The following is a 27,614-nucleotide window of genomic DNA, read 5'->3' as shown; positions in this document are numbered from 1 at the left end:
ATGCATGGCCCATGGACACAGACAATGGGGGGGAGGTGGGGCAGGGGGTGGGGGTAGTGGAGGAAGAGGGACTGGAAGTAGTCAATGGGGGATAAAAGGGGACACATGTAATACTTTCAACAATAAAGAATTATTTTTAAAAAAATAAAATAAAATTTAGAAAAAGCAATGGAGAGAATACAATATGACTGAGTGACAGATTTGATACCACACTATTAATAAACACACACAATTGCCCAGATATACACCTGTGAAGATATCAATGACAAACAACAAAGTGGTTGAAAAAACCTCCAATTCCTTTTTTGGAAGAATGCAATCAAAAACAGGAATAAAAATACTCTGACCCTACTACACAAATGTCAAGACTTTACAGATGACTTAAAAGAGATTAAACAAATGAATAACTAACCCACAAATATATTCAGGTCATAGAAAATGAAGTCATTGCAAAGTTAAACTATTTAGCATAACTCTTGTTATTTATCATATATTCTTTTTCATGTGAATTGAATACCAGAGTAAAAGAAGATCCTGTGGAATGTATGTCTTATGAACTACAGTTGTAAGGTAATATTTCAAGAAATATATTGGACCTGGATCTTTCTCATCAATGGAAACGTAGTTGAACAGACACCATGATAAAAATAAAGAAATGCCGCCCTGACCGGTTTGGCTCAGTGGATCAAGCGTCGGCCTACGGACTCAAGGGTCCTGGGTTCGATTCTGGTCAAGGGCATGTACCTTGGTTGTGGGCACATCCTCAGTAGGGAGTGTACAGGAGGCAGCTGAATCAATGTTTCTCTCTCATCGATGTTTCTAACTTTCTATCCCTCTCCCCTCCTCTCTGTAAAAAATCAATAAAATATATTTTTTAAAAAATAAATAAAGAACTTCCCTCATTTGACTGGACATCCCTCCATACCCACTACTCTATTTTCCTACTCCCTTTAGTTGCAAAACTCAGAGTACACATTCTACTTCTACTTGAATCACTTTATGCCTCAGATTACCACCTCTAATTGGTCTTCCATCAGTTAATTATCAGCAATTATTTCAGTGTTCACTTCTCCTTTTGACACCATAAATCAGTCATTAACTAGTTAATCAGGTAAACAAACAGCCATAGGCTAGAGCCTGTCAAGAGACCTCAGGTACATGTGCTTGGGCTTTGACTCTCTGTGACCCTTTCTTGTAGTACCTACTGGACCTCTGGACTCACCTGATTGGGAACTCTGAGGGGAAGGACTCCGTGGGAAAGTCCAACCTCCTGGATGGGTGATGATGGAGACTGAATCTCTCTGCCCAGACAAGACAGCAGGAAGGAGGCAAGCACAGGTCTCCTAGACAAACTTAGGATTCCAAAAGCAACAACCAGGTCCCATCCAGCCCAAGGTCACACACACTGAGAGACTGGAGATGAGGAGATATTTACAGCTCCCCATGTCTGCTCATTAGGTGCATTTCTGTCTTGTTACATCAACCTCTAATCACCTGATTTTCCTGTGGGTCTGGACAGAAGGGAATGTTTTCCTGGAGATTCTGTGTTCCCAAAAGACCAGCTTAGAATTCAAGTGATTCCAGTTTTTACTAGTTTTTTCTTATAACATTTGTTGGGTTTCAGAGGACTAACATTCCAGCACCTTTTCTAAACCCTGATTTCTAAATTTAAGACTGAGGATGTAATATGGGTTAGATAACTTGAATCTCCAAATATTGACTTGTGATAGGGACATAGCCCCTAATATCTACAGAAAATTGCTATTTTTCTTTTCAACAAGGGGGAGAAATAACTTTCTTTGATATAAACTTTGAGTGTTACACAATAGGCTTCATGACACATAAGCCAAAAGAATTAGGCATGTCTACTTATATCACAAGTTAAGAGCTGGCATTTAGTCCCTCACTGTGAAATATTTGTTAGTTATAAGAAACATATTTAGATTATTTTACACTCTCATCTAAGCTTGGAGTAGGAAAGTAAATAGACTCTTCCCTGTAGCCTCCAGGAGAAATGTAGCCCTGCAAACATCTTGGTATTAGCCCACTGAGACCTATTTACTGTTTCTGACCTCAGGAATTGTAAGAGCATGAATGTGTTTGTTTTAAATCTCTCAGATGGTAATTTTACATTAGCATTTAAAAGCACATACACATTTATCCAATGAAATTTTCTTCAGGAAACTGAGATCAAGTGTCTCAATTCATTCATTTAGCCTCCCCTGTGTAAAGGCATTATGAGTTGTAATCGCCCCTTAAGTAAAAAAAAAAAAAAATTGTAATGAGTTTGGAGATAGCCACTTTAGGGGGTAGAGAATTTCTTATTGCATAAATGTAAATGTGCTCCCTATTTTAATGCCTTTGAGGCATTAACATAGGACAGTAATTCATCATTTAAGTTTATGTCTACTATTTACTTTAAATCTTCATGTCTAAATTTCTACATCTTTTAAGTTTATGTTAATTCAAAAATTCATTATTTTCATTTCTATCCTCTTCATACATCTCTTAAGTTTTCTTTCAACATAAAATATGTGATTATAAATGAATCTGTGTTTGTGTACATATAAGTGGGTGGGTTGGTTTGAAATAAAATTGTATATGAATAAGCACACATATACATACACACGTTACCTTGAAACATTTTATTTGGGCTCAATGAAATGTGGCCATATATCTCATTTATTGCTTACAACATTCATCTGAAGTTGTGTTTACTATCCCTATGGTGAATATTGCAAGCAATAAATGAGATATATGACCATATTTCATTGGGAAATTAGTCTCAGTTATATTAAATGTTTAACAATTACTATAAGAAGCCACTAATGTTTATTGTATACTTTCTGACATATACAAATGGAAACATGAGCACTAGCTGGTTTGGCTCAGTGGATAGAGCATCGGCCCAAGGACTGAAGGGTCTTGGGTTTGATTCCAGTCAAGGGGATGTACCTCGGTTGCAGGCTCGATCCCCAGCCCTGGTCAGAGTGCAAGCAGGAAGCAACCAATAGATGTGTCTTTCTCACGTGGATGTTTCACTCTCTGTTTCTCTCCCTCTCTTCCACTGTCTCTAAAAATCAAAGGAAAAATATTCTCATTTAAGGATTACAAAATATAAAACATCAAATGGAAACATGAGGTATGGACTGCAATTTTTGTATGCCTTTAGTCATCAAATTGTAAATTTTAACCATGTTCCGTCAAAATTATGTAATTATACTTCAAAAAAACCTAGAAGGAAAAAAGCCAGGATCTAGAGCTCAGGTAGCTAGAGGTATCTCTTCTACCTGGGAAAAAGGCAAAGTTGCATGGATATAGGAACAGTAGAAGTAAAATAATGCAATTCACACTCGGTACACTTTCTTTTCTTTAAAATAGAAGATAAAGGTAGATATAGAAACAGGGTAAACTGATGATATACTGCTTCAAGGGAGAAGATCACCGTGGCCACACACAACATGAATGAGACTTAAAAACACATGTAGAGACTCACAGCTGACTATAGACTCATAGAGACAGGCAGAGTTCAGAAAAGCTCCCCACCACACAATCACACTTGGTAATAATGGCATTATCCTATATAATAAAAGCCTAATATGCAAAGTGTCTGACCTTTTGTCCTTTGACCAGTCGCTATGATGCACACTGACCACTTGGGGGCAGACATTCCAACTGATAGGTTAGCATGCTGCTGGGGTCTGGCCAATCAGGACTGAGTGAGATGGGCCTGACACACCCTGCAGCCCTCCTGTGGTTCCTCCCCGGCCCTGATCATGCATTGGTTGGGTCCCTTGGCCTGGCCTGCACCCTCTCACAATCCAGAACCCCTCAGGGGATGTCGGAGAGCCAGTTTCGGCCCAATCCCAGCAGGCCAGGTTGAGGGACCCCACCAGTGCATGAATCCATGCACTGGGTCTCTAGTATTAAATAATTTGCTTATAGGATGGCTTGTCATGCAGCTTACTGATACAATAATCAAGGTAAGTATAAGTGAGGACAGTAGTTACCTGCTGTTGATTATTGTCCACACTAGTTCTTTTTTTTTCTGAATTATAAACTGTTTTAATTAACTGATAAATATTGAAATTTGTAGCCTTTAAACAAATAATACATCTCCTTTTTAAGCACCCATGGTTTCTAATTCTATCCTTCTCCTTCCCTCTCCGTAAAAAATCAATAAAATATATTTTTAAAAAAATGCGGATTGACTATTAACTGGTTAAAAATGTGGATTTTGTAATCAAAGAAAACACGATAATTTCAAGAGAAACATCAAAAGTGCTTTATTCAAAGTCATGTCCATCATTAGCTACACATTTCCGCCATATTTCAGGTAATTTATGGATACCGTCCCAATAGAACTTTTCTTGTTTTGAGGGAAACCATTCAGAGACCCAATTTTCCACTTCTTCAAATGTTTTGAAGTGCTGCTCAGAAAATGTGTGTGCCATCAATCGGAAGAAGTGGTAATCTGAAGGGGCAAGGTCTGGTGAATACAGTGGGTGGGTTAATACTTTCCAGGCAAGATCTTTTAACGTGTCTTTAACTGGTTTTGAAGTGTGTGATGGTGCGTTATCATAGAGCAAAAGTACTTTGCTGTGTCTTCTCGCACATTCTGGTCATTTTACGATCAAAGTGTAGTTCAAATTGATTATTTGTTGTTGGTAGGGATCAGTATTAACAGTTTCACCTGGTTTTAGAAGCTCATAATACACCACACCTTCCTGATCCCACCAAACGCAGAGCATTGTCTTCTTTCCGAAGCGATTTGGCTTTGCAGTCGATGTTGATGGTTGACCTGGCTCAACCCATGATTTTGTGCATTTGGGATTCTCAAAATAAATCCCCTTTTCATCACCAGTCACAATTCGATGTAAAAAAGACTTTCTTTTGTGCCATTGAAGCAACATTTTACTGATGACTTTTTGGTTTTCCATTTGTCTTTCATTCAGTTGATGTGGCACCCATTTTCCTTCCTTTAAAATCTTTCCCATTTCTTGTAAATGATCAGAAATTGTTTGCTGAGCAATATTTAATCTTCCTGCAAGTTGTTTTTGAGTTTGACACGCATCTTCATCCAATAATGCTTGTAATTGTTGGTCTTCAAACTTTTTTGCTTAACCTGGAAGTTCGTTGTCTTTCCCATCAAAATCATCACTTTTAAAGCATTGAAGCCAGCATTCACAAGTATATTGAGATGGAGCATGTCACTATAAGCTTCCCGAAGTATACGATGACTTTTTCTTCAAAATAAAATAGTGAATTAAAACTTCCCGCAGCCCTAGCTGGTTTGGCTCAATGGATAGAGCGTCAGCCTGCGGACTGAAGGGTCCCAGGTTCGATTCCAGTCAAGGGCACATGCCTGGGTTGCGCACTCAATCCCCAGTAGAAGGCATGCAGGAGGCAGCCAATCAATGATTCTCTCTCATCATTGATGTTTCTATCTCTCTCCCCCTCTCCCTTCCTCTCTAAAATCAATAAAATATAATTTTTAAAAATAATATTAAAAAAATAAAACGTTCTGCAAATGCTCTTTTTTTGGCACAAAATTCGACATTTTTAAGCATAAAAATATCTATGATGTTAACACCTTCAGCAAATTTGACATACGAAGTTTTGAAGCTTTCTTTCAATACAACAAAATAGCATACATATCAGCTTCCCATACCGGTCCCTTTTCTGGTCCCATCCAGGTCCCTGTCCCTGTAATATCAATGCTGCCAACCGGATGTTTAATGGACGTGATACTGGGTGGGGTTTTGCAAATTTCTCCACCCTGCTGAGTTCGGCAAGTACTGCCTCCCTTTCTCCTGCTTGGAAACCTCTGGGCTTTTGCTCAGAGTAAAATGGCCTTCTTTTTTTTATTTTCCCCTCTCATTTTGCCTCAGGTGGGGGAAGATAATGGTTTGTTAGGCTTGGCCTTTTTTTTTAATTCCCTGGGTTGCAACCTTCACAAATTTTATACTTTTAAATTAACCTTAGAATCTTAAAATTTCAACCCAGTACAGCAAAATCATAAATCAGGGAAGAGAAAATTAAAGTCCCTAAAAGTTAGCCAAAATTGTATCACAGACATACAGACATAAATCTCACTAGCTAAGAGTTTTTAGCAGGCCAACACCCTGCCGGGGAGAGCAGAATGAATCCCCAAGAGTAAGGATTTTTGCAGCTGCTGGGACGTTCTTGCAATCTCTGTCACATGTTCAGGCTCACCACACATAACTGGGCTTCCCCAAAGCAGGACTTGCCCCATCTTTAAACAAATTAAACAAAAAACAAAGAGACATAAAACATCAACAAACACTCTCATACAGGTGCACACAACGCTAAAAGTTTACACCAAGAGCAATGTCTTCTGTCCCTGGTTAGGGAACTTGTCTCCCCAGAATCTCAGCATTCTCCCAATGGACTATTTCGGGGGAATGTATTCCCTAGGCCTATAATTTCTGTTTCCCATCCTCAGCAGGTCCCTTGTGACTATGTACTCAGTCCCCCATGTTGGAGGTTTCTTGTACTCTCCGAGATCTGCTTCGTCCCTCTCTGGCTGCTTCCCTTGTAGGAGAATGGATCTGCAGATCAGAATTCTGCACTTGCTTTATGTCCGAGACACATCCTAGTCACATATGCCTGATCTCTGAGGATACCCAATCACCAAAGTAGTACTCAGTCCAATTTCCCATCTTGGCTCATGCATGAGATGACCTGATTGCCACGGGTCTTGCTTGGGCCCTTTCTGTGTTTCTGGCTGACTCTCGATCCCGAGCTCATCGTCGGCCCAGGGGTGATGGCTTTCCCTCCTCACTAAGGCTGCCAAACCTTGGCAGGGGGCATGCCTCCTCAGGAGAGGGGTCCAATTCACCCGTGATAACAAATGGCATCCCGGACAAGCCCCCAAATTGTTAGAAATAATGCGAGCCCCCAAATTCAGGGGTCCTGGTAGAACACAAAACATACTCAGGAGCCAGGCAGCAAGGCAATATCTTTACTTCTACATAGAAGGGTGCGCACATAGGTCTGGAAGCATGCACACACCAAGCAGGTGGTCTGCTCAGCTTTATAATCCGTGACACATGTGACCTGTCCCTCACTCTTGATTGGAGCCCAGGCACACAGTCTTCGCAATTGGCTAATTCAGAGGGAGAGGTTGTCCTTTGCCATTTCAAGATGGCGGCCCCCAGGGGAGCTGGAAGTCATGCAGCCAACATGGCAGCTGCCAAGGTATGCAGTCCAACATGGCGACTGTCTAAACTGATTTCTGACAGAAAAGATGACTTGTTTCTTCTCACACATACTACCACTTATGCTCTTATTATTCTTGTTGCAAAGGTGTCCTGTGAATGGAAACAGATCCCCTTCTTAGTACCTTCCCTTGATTGAGTTCTGGCCTCATATTGTAAGAGCCACCTTGGAATGTATGAGTGCAGCTACCTGTGGTCTAAGGACTGCTCACATCCACAAATCTCACACACACACACACACACACACACACACACACACACACACACACACAAAACACACCACATCATGGCCCAGTTATTCCCATGTCTGGCTCACCCCAGCCATACTGATGATGTTAGGAATAGATACAACACAAGTTGGTCAGATCAGTGATCTTTCTCCTGTCCAATATAAAAATGTTTCCTCAAATTACAAATAGTAAGCCTTCCTAGACAAATAAACTTGGGGTTTCTTACTGGGATGGCCATTTTCTGCCCTGTATTTAATCACACATTTTCAAAAATTTGTTCAATAAAGGGAGAGGAGAGAGAGATCTGTGGGCAAAGAATGAAATAAAGGAGGAATAGAGATTTAACAAACTCAGGTGAGAGACTGTGAGGAAGAATACTCTTCTTGGGTCTGGCAGCATTTAAACCCTTCACACATTCCATTGATGCCATCAAAAATAAGCTTGTCCAAAAGACAGAAGTGCCTTCCTTATTGTACATCTTCGTAACGAGTAAAGGGACACACCAACACTTCAAACACATAAAGCGTAACAAAAGTCAGATGTTTTTAGTAGTAAGAAGTAAAAGATTTGTTTTCTGTACCTATTCCATAGTCATATGACCAATTTGCTTTTATGCGTTCCATTGGGAATGAGGTTAGCCACCTTCTCTCTTTTCTTACGTGGCACCTTTTGTATTATTTCAGGCTTTGGTTTTCATCTTTTCTTTGACACACCAGGGGGGCACATTCTGGTCATGGTTCAGGTCTTCATCCAACATGCAAAGCCTCCCCAGACCATGCCTTATAAGTCCTGCCCACACCATGACAGTTCTATCTCTTTATATTGAATAGCTTTCTTCATATGATTCTTCCTGAGGACATTATTTTAAACACACATTTACTTCATTGTTCTCTGCCCTCACTATTATACTGCATGATCCAACAGAGCAGGGACTTCACCTGCTTTGTTTACATTTGGATTTTTCACAAAGGTTTGTGAATAGATGGGCACATACATATGTAACCGGACATCAATGAGTCCGTGCTGCCTGTCACTACTTGAGCCAATGAAGCAGAGACAGGGTTGAATCATATCTGAGCATTTATTCCAATACTGCCAGCAATATAGGGGAGCAACAGGTCATCCACAAGAATCTGCTCTGCAGCCCTCCCTAGGCCAGCTGTTTATATTGGGTAAAAGATTAAAGCGCCCCAAGCCCTCTAAGTTAACTCTTTACTGTACAGGACTAAATAGTGGACCAGGAATGCATATTTAAAGAGTTCATGTTAAAGCTAAATCTGGAAGGAAGTGGATGTTTCCCTGATCCAGACTTCAGATGAGACTGTAGCCCCCACCAACACCAGGACACCAGCCTGTGAAAGATTGTGAAGGAGGAGACATGCAGATGTCTGGGGTGAGAGAGTTCCAGGCAGAGGGAACAACAGGTGCAAAGGTACTGAGGTGGGACTGAGCTTCTAAGAAGAAAATGAAGGCCAAGACAGGATGAAGGAAGAAGGTGATATTAGAAAGGCCATTTGGAGCAAAGTTAGAATACATTATAGACAGGATGACACCACACGTGGGTCCTGAACAACTGAGCTGGTGGTGTCACCATACATACAAAGGGGAAAATCATTGGACAGACCTCAAGACAGCCCCCATAATTCTACCTCCTGGTATCCATGGGTAATGCCCTCTTCTTGAGTGCTGACAAGGCCTCATGACTCACGTCTAACAGTAGAGTAAGACAAAGGAGGTGAGATGTCACTTTTAAGATTTGGTTATACAAGATTAAGATTTCCATCTTGCTCCCAACACTCTCTTTTTCTCCCCACCTCATCTTTTTTTCTCTCCCATCCCTTTTCCTCTCACTCCTTCTATTTATCCCTCTCTGTCTCCATCTGTCTCTTGTTCTAGTGAAACCTGCTGTCACATTGTGAGCTGCCCTGTGGAGAGACCCATGTGGTGAGGAGCTGAGAGCTGCCTACTGAAGAGCCAGTGAGGAACTGAGGCCTGCCAACAACACCTGAGTGGACTTGGGAGTGGACCCTTCCCTCATCAAGCCCTCAGCTGACATGGTGGCCCATTAGAGACCCTGAAGCAAAGAAAGCAGAGAAGCCATACCTCATTCCTGACCCACAAAAACTCTGAGATCATAAGTATTTGCTGTTATTTTAAGCCCCTGCATTTGGGGCAATTTTGTTGCATAGCAATAAATCACTAACACAACAGATTTGGCCAAAGATTAGGAGGTGAAACTAGAGGTACAGAGTTTGCTAGTGTGAAATAAAACTGTAATAGACCTCTGTCTTGGGCTGGCTTTTCCTGACTGCAGAGCTTCAGACAAGGATTGAGTGCAAACATTTTATTATAAAGGAATCTTAGAAAGCCTGAGTAGAGAAGAAGAGACATGAGATAGGGAGGTGAAGATAGCAATTACTGAGAGTTTGAATGAGCACATGTCTATGGTGGGCACCTGGGGCTCAGTCCCTCCAGGGACCTCTGAGAGAGTGTGTAGGACACACCGTTGAGAAGTGAGGGAGCTGGGGTACTGATCCACCAAAAGTGATGGAGGGTCATTTCCAGGGATGCTAACTCCCTATGAATTCTGACCTGGGGACCATAGAAAGCCCCCAGGCAGAGCATCTCGGGTGTTCACCAGAGCAGGGACTATGGTGAGACAAATGAGGAGCTAAGATTGATTGTTCCCTGGGGGAGGGTCATTCCCAGGGATGCAAACTCCCTATGAATTCTGACCTGGGGCCACAGGGGCCATAGAAAGCCCCCAGGCAGAGCATCTTGGCTGTTCACCAGAGCAGTGACTATGGTGAGACAAATGAGGAGCTAAGATTGGTTGTTCCCTGCACCTCTGTTCTACAATGTCTCAGTACATTGCTGTGACAAACCCCATCTTAATTCAACATTTTACTATTTCGATAATCATGAATGTTTTGCATTAATTTTCATTTTATCAAAATACTGCATCCAAATAATAGTCATCTCGACTATTGAGTTCTTTGGTGCCCCCTTAAATTTTGCTCCTGTGGCAAGTGCCTCACTTCTCATCATAGTCCCAATTCTGGGTTTCACAGATGAGGGCATCAGCACACACCAGAGAGAACTCAAGTGTTAGCTGCACATCTGAGTCCGGATGGGCTTAGTTCTGCTCTAGTAACAAGCAAACCCCAAATCTTAGGCCTTTAAAGCATCAGAGATTTTCCTTCCTACCTGGCTATGGTCGGGGTGAAAAGGAAAACAAAACAGTACATAGACCCTCATAGCATCTTGCCTTGGATATTTTTTCAAATGTGATGAAATACACATAACATAAAAGTTACCATCTTAACCACTTTTTAAATGGACAGTTTAGTGCCATTCAGTACATTCACATGCAACCATCACCACCATTTTTCGAGAACTTTCTCATCTTCACAACCTGGAACATGGTCCCCATCTTCCTCCCTCATCTCATGGCACCTACAATTCTACTTTCTGTCTCTATGATTTGACTCCTCTAAGGACCTCATAAAAGTGGGGTCATATTGTATTTGTCCTTTCATGACTGGTTAATTTCACTCAGCATAATGTATTTAAGGTCGTTCATGCTGTAGCAGGTGTGAGAACTTCCTTTTATTAAAAAAATTAAGTGGTAAAAACACATAATAACATTTTCCACTGTAGCCATTTTCAGTGTGCTACAGTAGTGTTAAGTACATTCACATTGTTGGGCAAACACCCTCCAAACCTTTCTTTTTCATATTCCAAAATTGAAACTCTACACCCACTAAACACTAACTCCTGAATCCCTCTTCTCTCACACCTGGCAACAACCATTCTATTTTCTGTTTTTATGAATTTGACAACTTTTTTCTTATTTGTAAATATATTTTTATTGATTTCAGAGAAGAAGGGTGAGGAAGAGAGAGAGAGAAACATCAGTGATGAGAGAGAATCATAGATTGGCTGCCTCCTGCACACACCCCACTGGGGATGGAGCCCACAATCCAGGTATGAGCCTTGACCAGAAATTGAACCACGATCTCCTGGTTCATAGGTCGATGCTCAACCACTGAGCCACACTGGCCTGGCTGAATTTGACTACCTTAGATATGTCATATAAGTGAAAACCATGCAGTAGTTGTCTTTTTGTGACTGGCATCTCTCACTGAGCATAAGGTCAGCAACTCTCTCTCCTCTTTCAAATACTCATTTCTCTGTTGTATGTGCAATTCAAATGTCATCTCCTTCCGTCACGACCTGGACACCCCACAAATAAAAGTATCAGATTGGAAATCGTTATGATATGTTAAGGCCAGCTCAATGAAAAGAAAAGCAATCCACAGAAGGGTGCCAAAAAAGATGGTTATCAAAAAAAAGAACAGCTCTCTAGCTCTGCTAATCAATGAGTTAAGTCTCTGGACTCAAGATATCTGGAAGGAAAAAGTTCTAAATCTTTTCAGCCTAGAAATGGTAAGTTTTTTTAGTTTTTTTGGCCAATTGAATATGATCTCACATGGAACCCTGGCTGAGCCATGTGAACAAACCCAGGGGGAATTCCAGAGAAGGAGAGGACATGCGGACAGAGCTCATTTATTCCAGCCAAACACCCCCTCCCCCCCTAGATCCGTTACCATAGCTGAGCCCCTAATACATTAGAAAGGTCAGCAGAGACACCCCCGCTGACCCATAGCTGACTGCAGACTCATGATGAGACCAGCAGAGATGAGAACACCACCCCACTATAAAAACCCATTGGAAAATAAAGGAATTATATTAAACTATTTGCTTTTAGAATGGCTTGTTATATAGCAATAGTGAATTGATACTATAATCAAAGCAAAAAGAACTGAGGGATATTATAATAATCTGCTACTTCTTACTTTTGGCATTTGTACTGATTTTTGAGGACAGCACTCACAATCATACTGTAATTCCAATGCATTTTAGATAAAAGTGACTCCATTGAGGTTCCCTTCCAGGCAGTCAAGACAGGATGGAAGGACATGCATGTTTGTGCAAGAAAATCTGCACATAACAGGGCAGGATTCAGCCTTTGATCATAAAGATTGAAGATATCGCCCTTGCTGGTTTGTCTCAGTATATAGAGCCCCGGCCTAGAGACTGAATGGTCCCAGGTTCGACTGCAGTCAAGGAATGTCCATGTTTCAGGCTCAATCCCAAGTAGGGGAGTGCAGGAGGCATCCAATTAATGATTCTCTCTCATTATTGATGTTTCTATCTCTCTCTCCCTCTCCCTTCCCCTCTGAAATCAGTAAAAATATATACTTTTAAAAAAAGATTGAAGATATTCCTGAGTATAAAAATACTGATTGTGTGATAGTGTTCACTCACTTTACCTTTGGTGCATTTGAAAAAATTTAGAAAAGGGGAGATAGTGAATTTAGAACACTAGAAAGAGTCACATTAGTAGGGAGCACATTTAAAGCTTTCAAGGAGCCCTGGCCTGTGTGGCTCAGTTGGTTGAGCATCATCCCATGCACAGAAAGGTTGCTGGTTCTATTCCCAGTCCGGGCACATTTCCAGGTTGTGGATTGGATCCCCAGTTGGAATGTGTATGGGAGACAATCGATCAATATTTCTCTCTCATATGGATGTTTCTCTCTCTCCCTCTCACTTTAAAAAAGCATATAAAAAGAAAGTTTTAAAGCAAAAACTATGAAATAGTTCAGAAAGAAATCATAAAATATTCCACATAATCTTTCACCCCAATGAATAAGGAGCCTTACACATGGACAGCATATTCCACACTTTATTAAGTACATAAGTGCCATGAAAAATATTTTTGTACAGGAAAAAAATTGTATGGCTATTATTGCTTCATCACACTTAGGGTCATCTCTGACTCTAACCATATTAGACCGATCTATCTATTAAAATGTAGATTCTTCTTAGAAACATGTGTTTGATAGTCAATTTTTGCCAGTGGCTATGGTAGGCATGTGGTCAAAGAGATGACTAATAGAATGAAGAACATAAAACCAGGAGACCAGCTATAAAACATACTAGCATGTCAAAGACTACATTACCAATAAGAGCAGCAAAGGTAATGCTATAGAATATAACAAGGAACAAATAAGTGAAAACTGTGGTCTCAGAGTTTCCTCTAAAATAAAGTTATGCAAATGACCTCAGTAGCCAAGTATAATTTTATCCGTAGGGGTAGTATAATTCACGACTATTCTCTAAGGAAAACAACAGAAAAATTACTAGGAATGAAATATGTCATAAGATAATAAATTATGCTAAAGTAATTCATGTTAACCTATGAGATAAATGAGAATTTCCAATTTCATATGGTCCAAATATTGAATTAATTTGTATCAGAACTTCTGGCCCTGACGATTTGAATCCTGCATTCATGGGCAATTCTCCAGCCTAGTACAGTGGGCTCCTGAAAAGGTTACCTACAAAGGAATCTTTCCAAGGCCCTCTTTATGTCCTTGTTCCTGAGACTGTAGATGAATGGGTTCAGCATGGGTGTGACCACTGTGTACATCACCGAGGCTGCTGCACTTGAGTGTGAGCTCTGGGAAGCAGCAGAGCTGAAGTATCCTCCTAGGAGCGTGCCATAAAATAAGGAGACAACTGAGAGGTGAGATGCACAGGTAGAAAATGCTTTAGACTTCCCCTGGGCTGATGGAATTCCACGTATGGAGGAAAGTATCTTAGAGTAAGAGTAAAAGATCCCAGCAAGGGGACAAATACATAGCAGCCCAGCTGAAAAATACATTATAATGTTGTTAAGCAAGGTGTCAGAACAGGCAAGTTGGAGCACGTGATTGAGCTCACAGAAAAAGTGGGGGATTTCCAAGTCTGAGCAGAAGGACAGCCTCAACACCATTAAGCTTTCTAGCAAGGAATTCAGGACACTCATGATCCAGGACAGCAGAACCAGCAGTCCACAGAGCCGGGGGTTCATGATGACCATGTAGTGCAGGGGGTGGCAGATGGCCACAAACCGGTCATAGGCCATCACAGTCAGGATTAAGTTGTCCAAGCCAGCAAAAAGTATGAAAAAATATATCTGTGTGATGCAGCCTTCATAGGTGATGACTTTGCTCTGTGTCTGGATGTTCCATAGCATCTTTGGGATGGTGGTGGAGGTGAAACAGATGTCTACCAAGGACAGGTTGGAGAGGAAGAAGTACATGGGTGTGTGGAGGTGGGAGTCTGAGCTGACGGCCAGGATGATGAGCAGGTTTCCAAACACAGTGACCAGGTACATAGAGAGGAAAAGCCCAAATATGAGGGGCTGTAGCTCCAGTGCCTGTGAAAGTCCCAGAAGAAGAAATTCTGAAATTTGTGTACCATTGCTTGGTTTCCTGTGTTGCAGGACGTGACTACCCAAAAATAGAAAAAAAATGAATAACTAATTGTCACATTAGCCAGCATTAGTAACTGAGAATAAATGACATTTTCATGTTTTATTATCAGGAAAATAATTTCTATTTCTGGCATGTGATTTATTCCCCATTATGGTATCTCTATTGGCATTTCTCAATAGAATTTCTTTTCTACCATCAACCTGTTCTTCAAACATAATACATATTGCAGCTTTATTGAGAATATCTTTCATGCATTTGAGGAATGTATATTGATCGTAGATCATGTTCCAGACACTGTTCAGTGTGTGAGATGCTGAAAATTGGTCTTCCATCAGTTATTTATCCGCAATTAGTTCAATGCTCATTTTTTAGCATCATAAATTAGTCATTAATTTGTTAATCAGGTAAATAAACAACCATAGGCTGGTGCCTATCAAGAGACCTCAGGTACATGTGCTTGGCTTTGATTCTCTCTGACCCTTTCCTGTTGTACCTACTGGACTTTTGGGCTCACCTGTTTGGGAACTCTGAGGGGAAGGTCTCCATGGAAAGTCCAACCTCCTGGATGGGTGATGATAGAGACTGAAGCTCTCTGCCCAGACAAGCCAGCAGGAAGGAGGCAAGCACAGGTCTCCTAGACAAACTTAGGATTCCAAAAGCAACAACCAGGTCCCATCCAGCCCAAGGTCACACATGCTGAGAGACTGGAGATGAGGAGATATTTACAGCTCCCTATGTCTGCTCATTAGGTGCATTTCTGTCTTGTTACTGCAACTTCTAATCACCTGATTTCCCTGTGGGTCTGGGCAGAAGGGAATGTTTTTCTGGAGATACTGTTCCCAAAAGACAAGCTTAAGATTCAAGTGAGTCCAGTTTTTACTAGTTCTTTCCCATTACATTTGTTGGGTTTCAGAGGACTAACATTTCAGCACCTTATCTTAACCCTGATTTAAAATTTTTTCAAATTTAAGACTGAGGATGTAGTATGGATTAGAAAACTTGAATCTCCAAATATTGACTTTTTATAGGGACACAGCCCCTAATATCTACAGATAATTGCTATTTTTCTTTTCAACAAAGGGGGAAACTAAGTTCCTTTGATGTAAACTTTGAGTATTACACACAAGGCTTCATGACACACAAGCCAGAAGAATTTGACATTTCCTCCTTATATCACAAGTTAAGAGCTGCCATTTAGTCCCTCACTATGAAATATTTGTTAGTTATAAGAAACATATTTCTATTATTTTACACTCTAATCTAAGCTTGGAGTAGGAAAGTAAATAGACTCTTCCCTGTATCCTCCAGAAAAATCCTAGCCCTACAAACATCTTGATTTTAGCCCACTGAGACCCATTTCAGGTTTCTGACCTCAGGAACTGTAAGAGCATGAATGTGTTTGTTTTAAATCACTTGCGTGGTAATTTTACATTAGCATTAAAAAGTGAATACACCTTTATCCAATGAAAATTTTCTTCAGGAAGCTGAGATCAAGTGTCTCAATTCATTCATTTATCTTTCCCTGGGTAAAGGCATTTTGAGTTGTAATCCCCCCTTAAGTAAAGGAAATGTGTAATCAGTATGGAGATATCAGCCTCTTTAGCTGACAGAGAATTTCTTATTGCATAATTGTAAATGTGCTCCAGATTTTGATACCTTTGGGGCATTAAAATAGGCAAAGTAATTCATCATTTAAATTCATGCCTACCATTTACTTTAAGTCTTTATTCCTAAATTTCTACATCTTTTAATTTTATGTTAATTCAAAAATTCATTCTTTACATTTCTATCCTCTTTACATTTCTCTTAAGTTTCCTTTCAACATGAAATATGTGATTATAAATGAATCTGTGTTTGTGTACATATAAGTCGGTATGTTTGTTTGAAATAAAAATGTAAATGAATAAGCACACATATACATACACACTTTATTTTGGCTCGATGAAATATGGCCATATACTTTATTTATTGCTTAAAATATTCCTCTGAAGTTATATTTACTATCCCCATGATGAATGTTGCAAGCAATAGATGAGATATATAGCCATATTTCAATAGAAATTTAGGCTCAGGTATATTAAATATTTAGCAATTACTATAAGAAGCCATTAAAATTTATTGTGCACTTTCTTGACATATACAAATAGAAACATGAGGTATGGACTGCAATTTTTGTATGACATTTTTCATCAAATAGTGGATTTTTATCATGTTCAGTTTACATTATGTAATTATACTTAAAAAAAAAAAAACATGGAAGGGAAAAAGCCTAGGATCTAGAGCTCAGGTAGCTGATTCACACTGAGAAATGGTAGGGGGTATTTCTACTACCTGGGAGAAAAGCTAAGTTTCAAGGATATTGGAACCACAGAAGTAAAATAAAGTAATTCATATTCAGTACTATTTGTTTTCTTTAAAATAGAAGATAAAACTAGATATAGAAATAAGTTAAACCGATGATGTACTGCTTCAAAGGAGATCACCATGGCCACACACAACATCATGAATGAGCTTTAGAAACACATGTAGAGACTCACAGACTCATAGGGAGACTGGCAGAGCTCAGAAAAACTCCTTCACATGCAATCTCACTTGGTAATAATGGCATTATATTTAATAATTTGCCTGTAGGATGGCTTGTCATACAGCAATAGCTTAGTGATATAATAATCAAAGTAAATATAAGTGAGGACAGTAGTTATCTGCTGTTGGTTTTATTGGCACTTGGTCTCTTTTTTTCTGAATTATAAACTGTTTTAATTAACTGATAAATATCAAACTTTTAGCCTATAACAAATAATACATCTCCTTTTAAAGCATCCATGGAACATTGACAAAAGTCAGTTAACTTCTTAGCCACATATTTCAAAACATCAGAAGAAAAAATTCAGATATATTCTCTAACTACAAAGCCATAAAACTCAACTAAAAAAAAACTTTATGGGGGAATTTTTTAAGCAATCTCCTCAAGTACAACTTGGTCAGAACAGAATTATTCAAACTACTATTTAAAACATTACCATGAGTCCAACTGGTGTGGCTCAGTGGTTGAGCATCAACCCATGAACCAGGAGGTCACGGTTCGATTGGTTTGATTCTCAGTCAGGGCACATGCCTGGCCTCGGATGTGATCCCTAGGAGGGGGCATGCAGGAGGCAGCCCATCAATGATTCTCTCTCTTCATTGATTTTTCTATCTCTCTGTCCCTCTCCCTTCCTCTCTGAAATCAATACAAGTATATTTAGGGGGAAAAAAGTTTACAATGACAACTCTGTATGTCAAAACTCGGGGTGTGACGAAAGTTGTACTCAGATGAAAAACATCCTTAAAATTTTCAGTTAATAAAAATAAAGCATAGAGAAGCATGGATCAGACAGTCAAACCTCAAAGGGAAGGCAGGGGAGGGTGGGGGTAAGGGGGAGAGATCAACCAAAGTACTTGTGTCCTGCATATAAGCATAACCAATGGCACAGACACTAGGGGGGTGAGGACATGAGCAGGGAGGTGGGGGGGGGGGCAATGGGAGGGATAAGGTGACATATGTAATACCTTAATCAATAAAGAAAAATAAATAAATAAAGCATGAGAATAAATTGAATTCATTAATAGAATAAAACAAGCTTCAGGGAAGCAGATTAAGTTTATAACAAAGACAAAGACGGGAATTGATGGCTTTAAAAACAGAAAAACAGAATTTATAAATCCAAACCATACTGATTTCTAATAAAACTAATCAAGAAAAAAAGTTAGGAGACGCAAATAAAATTAGATATTTTAAGGTAGAATAACTATTTTCTCCCTAAATATATTTTTATTGATTTTAGAGTGAGAAAGGGAGGGAGTGGGAGAGATGGAAACTTCAATCGGCTGCCTCCTACATGCCCCCTCATTTGAGATAGAGCCTGAAACCCAGGCATGTGCCCTGACCAGGAATTAAACCTCTCAGTGCTTGGGACAACACCCAACCAACCAGGATGCTTACCATTTTTATTTTATTTATTTATTTTTAGAAGACAGCATTCATTGTTACTGTGTTAGTTTATTTAAGACAACTATATATAAAAACTCATTGGAGGTTCATTTCCCTGTAAGCAGGAGAAGTGGAAAGAACACGTATGTGTGTAGGAAAACTGGCAACCCTGTGTCATACAACCCTGAGTCATTCTTTGATCATAAAGGATAAATATTATCCTGAGCACAATAGAGATGTACTGATAATGATCATTTACCATCCCTTCCATTCTTATGAAAAATTTAGAGGGAAGGAATCTATATTCTTTATGTTAATAAAAGAGTCGCATTATAGAAAGCACTGAAAATTTTCAACCCAATAAAATATAGAGAAACACCAACCAGTCTTCAATCATATGTATAAACCCCTTTCCAAATGGGTATCATTTCTCCATATTCCAATGAATAGATGCATAGTATGAAGAATAAACATTTTACATAGTAATACAATGTGTGATTTAAAAATTTGCTCCATATTGAAATTCATCTGTGATTTTAAGGTGGTATTAGGTCAACCTATTTATTAAAATTTATCTTTCAATGAAGAGTCCTCTTGGAGACATGGATTTGATAATCATTTTGTAAGTGGCTAAGGTAGGTCTATGAACACTGAGAACAGGATTCCAATGAGGAGAATAAAACCCAGTGACCAGCTATTAAACACACTGGTAAGTCAGAATCTACATTATCAGGAACAGCAGTTGAGACAGTGATATACAAAGAAATGTCAGTCATAAAAGTGAACAGCAGAGGTCTCAGATTTTTAAATCATACAAAATGGTAGAAATTGCCTTGGTCATTAAGTGCAGCTTTTCCACAAGAGTAGTGCAATTCAGGATGATTATTTAGTAAAAAAAAAAAAAATTATTTGGTATGATATATGTCATTTGAGGAAAAATATTCTAAAAATACCCATGTTGTCTCATTAGGTAAATAGTATTTTCCAAATATTCTGATGCAGGATGAAAATAGATTTAGGAAAGTAGAAAAACAACAAAGAGAAAAGTTGTTGAATATCTGAGAGAGCAGAGAACTTAATTGAGTTATATGTTGAATAGTGAAGATGAGGTTAAAGAAATAGAAATTCCAGAAAATAAGTGGAAAGAGCAAGTTCTACTTCCATAGTCTGAAGATCATCATGATGTGTGACTCTGAGCCTTTGACCTCTGCCATCATGGGCACATCTTCAGTCTTAGGACAACTGGCCTGTTTGTAGTTTCCTTCACAAAGAATGTCTTCAGAGCCTGTTTGATGTCTTTATTACTGTGACTTTACATGAAGGGGTTCAGCATGGGTGTGACCACAGAACACATGACCCAGGCTGTGGCACTTGAATGTGCATTGTGGGTAGCAGCAGAGCTAAGGTACATAGCTAAATTCGTACCATAAAATAAGGAGACAATTGAGAGGTGAGACACACAAGTGTTATACTTCTCCTGAGCTGATGACATTCCATTTGTGCAGGGCACTAATTTAGAATATGAGTAAAGGATCCTAGAGAAAGGACCAGCACCAAGCAGGAGAGCTACAAAATACATCACCATGATAGTTAAAATTGTGTCAGAACAGGCAAGTTTGATCATCTGACTGAGTTCACAGAAAAAGTGAGGGATTTCCATGTCCATGCAGAAGGACCATCGTAATGCCATTAAGCATTGTAGGAAGGAGTGCAGGACATTCATGATCCAGCAGATCAGAGCCAGCAGTCCACAGAGCCGAGGGTTCATGGTGACCATGCAGTGCAGGTGGTAGCAGATGGTCATAAAACAGTCATAGGCCTTCCAAGTGAGGAAGAAAACATGCATCTCAGCAAAAAGTATGACAAAATACATCTGAGTAATGCAGGCTTCATAGGTGATAACTTTGCTCTGTGTCTGGTTGTTCCACAGCATCTTTGGGAAGGTGGTGAAGGTGAATCAGATGTCTAGCAAGGGCAGGTTGGAGAGGAAGAAGTATGTGGGTGCTGGAGGCTAGGAACAGTAGTTAGCATAATAAATGCAGGAGGCCCATCAAAAGGTTGATGGACAAGATCTGCATATTATTGCCTGTTGCCAAACAGCTGAGGGAAGTTTCCCCCAACCTGATGGTCCTTTATTGTTTACCAGGCCTTACCTTTGATATGTATATCTGCTTTGCTACAGGTCAAAATGTGTGAATAAAAAGCCTTGGATGTGGAGATTCCAGGAGCTTAGTTACTTGAACTAAGTTTCCTTCTGGCCCTCCAAAAGACCTTTCAAATTTATATTTCTTGTCTAGTCTCCTTAATCCATTTATGCACAGTCCCTTTGTCAGATTTCTTGAACCCTAGTAGATGCTGAGAACGACTCCAGCACATGGGTGTGTGGAGGTGGGAGTCTCAGCTGATGGCCAGGATGATGAGCAGGTTTCCCAACACAGTGATCAGGTACATGGAGAGGAAAAGCCCAAATCTGAGGGGCTGCAGTTCTTGTTTCTCTAAAGATCCCAGAAGAAGAAATTCTGAAATTTGTGTAACATTCCCAGGTTCCATGTGGTGAAGGTGACTACCAGGAAAGATGAAAATAACATGACTAATTTTCACAGAGTTGCATTCCTCACATATTTAAAATGCTATATTTCATATTTTACAACAAAGAAATTAATTTTAGTATTGTTTTGTAATGTACCCCGCGAATCACAGAAGGACGCCTCAAGAAGTCGAATTAAAAAATCACATTTATTGCAATCCAGGACTATGAGGGGCCATTTCACTCTTCTCCCAAATATCATAGTGATAAGATGGTCACAAAACCAGACTTATATAGGCAAAGGTCACAAAGGTATTGATTACATCCCAAGGTTTGGAATGAGGAACCTGATTTGCAAAAATCATTTTACAGAAGCAGAAGCAGCATGTTATCTAAATTACAGTTTTGGGTCTCCAGAACACTGAGTCAACAGGGACACGTTAACTGGAGCCCTCTGACCTTGCGATAACTGTGCTGTCCTTCCCAGGTAAAGGAAAATGTGCTTTCTAAGACCAGTATGACCACAACCAATGGGATTTCACATTACAATCAATAGGGTATTTAATCAAATGGGATGATTTATATAATTCAGAAAATCAAAATAACTTTTCTATTGTTAAATGAAGCAAATAAGTACAGAAGCCAAACAGCAGGGTTAAAATTAAACTATAGTTTCTACCTGAGATGATTGCTACCATACTTCAATGGTCCCTTTTAGGAGATATCCAGTGCTACCCCTGATATGGAATATTTGTCCCAATCACCTATGTATCTGAGGGGGTTCATGTATTCAACAGTTTTTAATGAGAATTTCTTCATGTTTCGCAGGAACGTAAATTGAGTGCTGACCATGTTTAGGCACTGTCCAGGTTGTGAGAATAGGGTGCTGAAAAACAGAAGTCTCTACAATCCAATGAGGGAGAAAGAATGCAGTAGCAAATGATAAAATAATAAATTATTTCATATGGTGGACGGTGGTATGTAGAAAAGGACAGCACATCTAAAGGAGAAAGTGGCTAGAGAATACCATTTTTCATGGGTGTGTAGGTAGATCTGTAAGCAAGGTGACATTTGAACAGAGACCTTAAAAGTGAGCAGGAAAAATCTGAGATGTCCTAAATTAAATAGCACTGAGCCAAGGAGTGGGATAAAAAGATAATAGTAGTCAACCAGGTCGAAGCTGTGGGCCCACTTATAAAACACTGCTCACATTCCTCATTGTATGTTGGAACTTTGATTCAACTTCTGTAGGGACACTCAATGCCACTGCAGCCTGCACGTGCATGAGCTTTCAGGACTGTTGCCTGTAATGGATCCAAAGTAGTAAATATTTCTTTCTTGTGCTCCTATCCTAGAAGTGCCCCAGTTTATTTTCTCCCAGGACAGTGGACATGTCTTTCTTTGCCGCCTCTCTCTGCTGCTGCTGGTTTAGACTTTATGTCCCAGGACCTGGTCCTTTCCTGGCTGGTATTTAGATCAATAAACCCTATTTTCATTTTTAAAGAAAAGCTTTGGGCCCTCAAAATTTTTTCTTTAATAAAAGAGAGAAAGGGAGACACGAGACTATGTGGGAAAGTGTGTGCTGAGCAGAGGGACTGGCCAGTGCAAAGGCCACGAGGAAGGTTCTTGTTTCTAATATTCAAGTCAGAAAAATGAAGCCAGTTTTCAAGGTGGGTGAGCATGAGGGAGAGTGAGGAGAAGTGGTGGCAGACACGTTGAGGAGTGAGGTGGCCTCTCTGCTACTGCTGTCACCTCAGGCACAGGGACTTCCTCATCCACACGGCCTCTTACACTCTATTATTCTTCTTGCAAAGGTGTCCAGTGAATGGAAACAGATCCCCTCCTTAGGAACTTCTCTTTTTGTTTATAAAATATATTTGTGTTGATTTCAGAGAGGAAGGGAGAGGGAGAGAGAGATAGAAACATCAATGATGAGAGAGAATCATGTGGCGATCCTAGAATTAATTGTCTTCTTTAAGGGTAGAGAAGTAACACAGGCATTGTTTCCTGGTTAAGAATTCATTCTATCCTTTCTGTGATTTGAGGTTCCAAAACAGAAAACAAGCTATATCTTTAATGTTTTATAAAAAACAAAGGGAACTAGGGACTAGTTAAGTGTTTAATAATTTATTTTGCCATGGATTTCTAAATGAACTAAATACTAAAAAAATACCATTTTTATTATGGACTATCTAAAACATTTACAAGAGTAGAGAGAATAGTATAACTATGTACCCATTACCCAGCTTAATAATTATCAGCTTATGATGAAATTTATTTCATTTACGTTTTACATGTAAGAATCTTATGTGAGTATACTGGAACATGAGTTAGTAGGTCAGTTTGTGGCTCTGGTTCTTTGAACAGGAGAAAAGTTAGTGCAAATCAGCCAGTGGACAGCTGCCATTCTTTAAATTTCAAAGGAGTCCTCTGCACTTGCTGTTGCCACTCTCTTACCTCCTCTCTCCCATCCTCCCTATTGTGCCTTCTCTCTCCCCCACTTCTCTGGGTATGTTCAATTTGTATCTGATTTGTTTTATTTTAATTTTTAATAATAGTTTATTGATTTTTTTAGAGAGGGAGAGAAACATTCATGAGAGAGAAACATTGATGGGCTGCCTTCTTCACACTCCCTACTGGGGATCAGGCCTTCAACCCAGGCATGCGCTGTATGGGGAATCAAACCAGCAACTTGTAGGTACATGGGACAATGTTCAACCAACTGAGGCACGCTGGCCAGAAAAGTTAATAAATATTTTATGAGAGTATAAATAACAGCTTTTAACTGGTGATATAAGTATAAAATCCTCATCATTTGGACAAATGTGTCAGGAACCCAAAGAGTGTGGCGCCCTGGGTTGCATCTCAAAGGAGCCAGGTTCTGCCATATTGAAGAGGAGAATAGCAATTTTCCAGAGACATCAGGTCAGTGTCCCACCCCCAATCAGACTTTGAAGAAAAAGGAAGTCAGGGATGGGATAGGGTAGTAGGTCTTTAGACCTCTAGAAAGCAGGCGAGACCAAGACAAGGAGTCATAAAAACTGAGTACACTTGACTTACAACCTGGTCACCTGGGATCAGAGAATCATTAGGAAAATTTTCCTTTCTGCTTATTCCAGAGGCCCAGAGGGAAATCATGTGCTTAGAAGTTGGAATAACACAAGGGAAATGTACCTGATGGGCAGGTATAGAGAGAGCTGTAAATATCTCCCCTGTGCAGGCCTCAGCCTATACAGCGCTGAGGGACAGGGCATGGCTGTTGCTTTTGATTCCTAAACTGGCTCAGGAACTGATGCTTCACTCCTTCCTGCTGTCTCATGTGGGGCAGAGCTTCCGTCTCATCATCAACCATCTAGGGAGCAATTCAGACTTCCACACGGAGACCTTCCTCTCAGAGACCCATGCAGGTGAGTCTGGGAGGCCAGCAGGTACATCAGGAAAAGGTCAGTGAAGATGGAACCTGAAAACTTTCACCTAAGTCACCTGGAAGCCCAAACAGCCTAGACCAGAGATAAGAGCTCGCTGTGTTGGCATTTTGTGTTAAGGAAATAATTTGTAATTAAGTTAGGTAATACATTAAGAAAGATGTGTTTGTTTGAATCTGTATGATAAGGACCATAGTTAACAATAAAGTGATAAGAACGGGAGTCCAGTTGCATGACACTGTAGAATGAGTGAGATGCATAACATGATTGCAGTAAAATGAAAATGTATCTGGAAAGATTTGTTTTTCAGGAAGAAGGTAATAGAAAATTAGTTCAGAAGAACAGTCCAGTGGAGTGAGAGTGTTTGTATAAAATTTCAAAGATAGTTTGAATTTAAACATGTTTTGTGTTTATTGAAAAGATCCTGACCAGTCAGGGAGTTGGTCCCTTGCAATAGCGATTTGTGAGACATTCATTGCAGTATCTTCTCTCATGCTGGGTATTTGTGTGGGGAAAAAAGTATTTAATAAGTCTTAAAAAGGCTACTAAATAGTTTTACTTTGAATTAAAGATTTATTATTGGCAGGGCTGCATATATTCTTGGATTTGTTACCCATTGACTTTCTCTGTTGGAACAATTGACAGGAATACCTACCCCACACTCAGCCTTTCCCCCAGTAGTCTCTACGTGTAATGAGAAATTCTGGCATGCATTCTGGGAATATAAATTGAGGACTGACCATCTTCTATACAAAGGTATAGGGTGCTGAGAAAAAAGTCACCATAGATATATAGATGGAGAAATAAAGGTCACCCATTGTACCTTAACTCTTAATGCCACAGAGGAAGCACAGTCAGTTTGTATTTATGCAGTGAGACCTTCACTGTACCAGCTGAGGGGGGAATGTCTCCATTCTAGTTAAAAATATTTTTCTATTTCATGTGTGTTTTTAACATAAAATGCCCTTACCCAAGGGAAGCTAATGAGTGAAGAGGCTTAAACTTGGTTCCTCAGACAAGTTTTATTGAATAAATGTCTATATTAGAGTCGTATAGCTGCCGTAACGTATTCCCACCCTAGTTGCTTGAAACAAACAAACATATGCTCTTACAGTCTGGATGTCAGAAGCTTCAAATTTGTCTCACTGACTAATATCCAGATGTGTGCAGGGCTGGGGTCCTTCTAGAATCTGAGTGGAGGATCTATTTCTCTCTGATGTCTGTTAGTATGGCTGGCTGCCTATACTCCTTGGCTCATGTTCCTTCCTCCATCTTTAAGCCAGCTGTGTAGCATTTTCAAAGTCTCTCTGAGTCCAATTCTTTTGTCTCTCTCTTCAACATTAACAGAATCATTGTGGTTACCTTAGCCCCAATTCAGCCGAATAACATGCCTGTTCTATCTACTACTCTAATCCTCCTCTTGCTATAAAATATATCATATTCGTGTGCTTAGAAGTGGGAGTAACAAGAAGGAAATGTGCCTGAGGAGCAGGTACAGGGATTTATAATATCTCCTCATCTCCAGTCTCTCAGTATGTGTAAACTTAGATTGGGAGGAGCACAGTTATGTTTATTTGTCATTGTTCTTTGTTTGTTTGGAGGTCAATTCTGGCTGGTGACTTATACCTCACACCTTCCTGCTATCTTGCTTGTGAACAGAACTTTAGTCTCTATCATCAACCATTCAGAAAGGAATTCAGATGTCCCCATAATGACCTTCCGGTAAGAGATCTTACCCTTGTAAGTCCAAAACCCAGCTGACCCTGCATGAGAGAGAGGGTCACAGAAAATGGAAGCCAAAAACAATTACCTGTTGCCACCTGAGAGCCCATTCTACTTAGTCCAGAGGCAAGAGATTGCTGGGTTTGTTTGCTTGATGAATCAATGTATTTATTTCAGTGGCTACATAGAGTTCATAGAGTGACTGCTACTCACACTTATGATGGTCTTTTACACTCTTTATCATTAAACTAGAGGCTCGGTCCAAGAAATTCGTGCACTCGGGGGGAGGGGGGCCCCCTCAGTCCGGCCTGCACCCTCTCACAATCCTGGAGCCCTTTGGGGATGTCTGGCTGATTGCTTAGGCCAGGGGGGAGCGGGCCTATGCAGGCAGTCAGACGTCCTAGCCCTGCTGTGAAGGCAGGAGAGGGTCCCTCTATTGCTGCTTTGCTGGCCAGCTGTGAGCCCACATTCTGGCTGAGCGGCGCTCCCCCTGTGGGAGTGCACTGACCACCAGGGGACAGCTCCTGCATTGAGCATCTGCCCCCTGGTGGTTAGTGTTTGTTATAGCGACCAGTCGTTCCACCATTTCGTCGATTTGCATATTAGCCTTTTATTGTATAGGATCGCTGTCATACCAATGCTATAAAATGTTTAAGTTATTACATTCAAAATGTGGTTCTGATCAGGGGTGATTTTGTCCTCCATGAGACATTGAGTAATGTCCAGAGAAATTTGTGACTGTCACCCTGGAGAGGGGTGGGTGGAGTCAGGGACGCTAAACAACCTTCAATTCACAGGACAGACCACACCACAGAGAGCAGTCTGTCCCAGATGCCAACAGGGCGGAAGCTGAGAAACTCTGAGTTAATTAGCATCACTATTTGTACAGTATCATGTCATTTATGAATAATGACAGTTTTACTCCCTACTTTCCAATCTGGTTGCCTTTTATGTTTCCTTCATGTCTGGTCACTACGGCTAGGACTTCCAGTTCTATGTTGAATAAGAGTTGTAAAAGCAGACATCCCTGTCTTCTTCCTGTTCTTAGGGAAAATGTTTTCAGTTTTTGCCCATTGAGTATGATGTTGGCAGTAGGTTTGTCATTTATAGCCTTTATTACGTTGAGGTATGATCCCTCTATTCCCACTTTGTGAGAAATTTTACCAAAAATGAG

At 40.1% G+C, this 27,614-nt stretch overlaps 1 protein-coding gene and 1 pseudogene across 1 annotated transcript; both read right to left on the bottom strand.

Annotated features, from left to right (window-relative positions):
* Positions 1–13,871: 13,871 nt before the first annotated feature.
* On the bottom strand, positions 13,872–14,711 carry LOC102250516 (olfactory receptor 7A10-like). The gene has a single exon (XM_014537844.1). The coding sequence runs from the start codon at positions 14,694–14,696 to the stop codon at positions 13,872–13,874; it is 825 nt and encodes a 274-aa protein (XP_014393330.1). The 5' UTR covers positions 14,697–14,711.
* Positions 14,712–19,979: 5,268 nt separating this feature from the next.
* LOC102250206 lies at positions 19,980–21,316 on the bottom strand (annotated as a pseudogene).
* Between the last annotated feature and the right edge of the window lie 6,298 nt (positions 21,317–27,614).

The sequence above is a fragment of the Myotis brandtii genome, unplaced genomic scaffold (assembly GCF_000412655.1).
Source record: "Myotis brandtii unplaced genomic scaffold, ASM41265v1 scaffold1834, whole genome shotgun sequence".
NCBI lineage: Eukaryota > Metazoa > Chordata > Mammalia > Chiroptera > Vespertilionidae > Myotis > Myotis brandtii.
The sequence above is the reverse complement of the archived record's forward strand: the minus strand, read 5'-3'. Positions and strand labels throughout refer to the sequence as shown.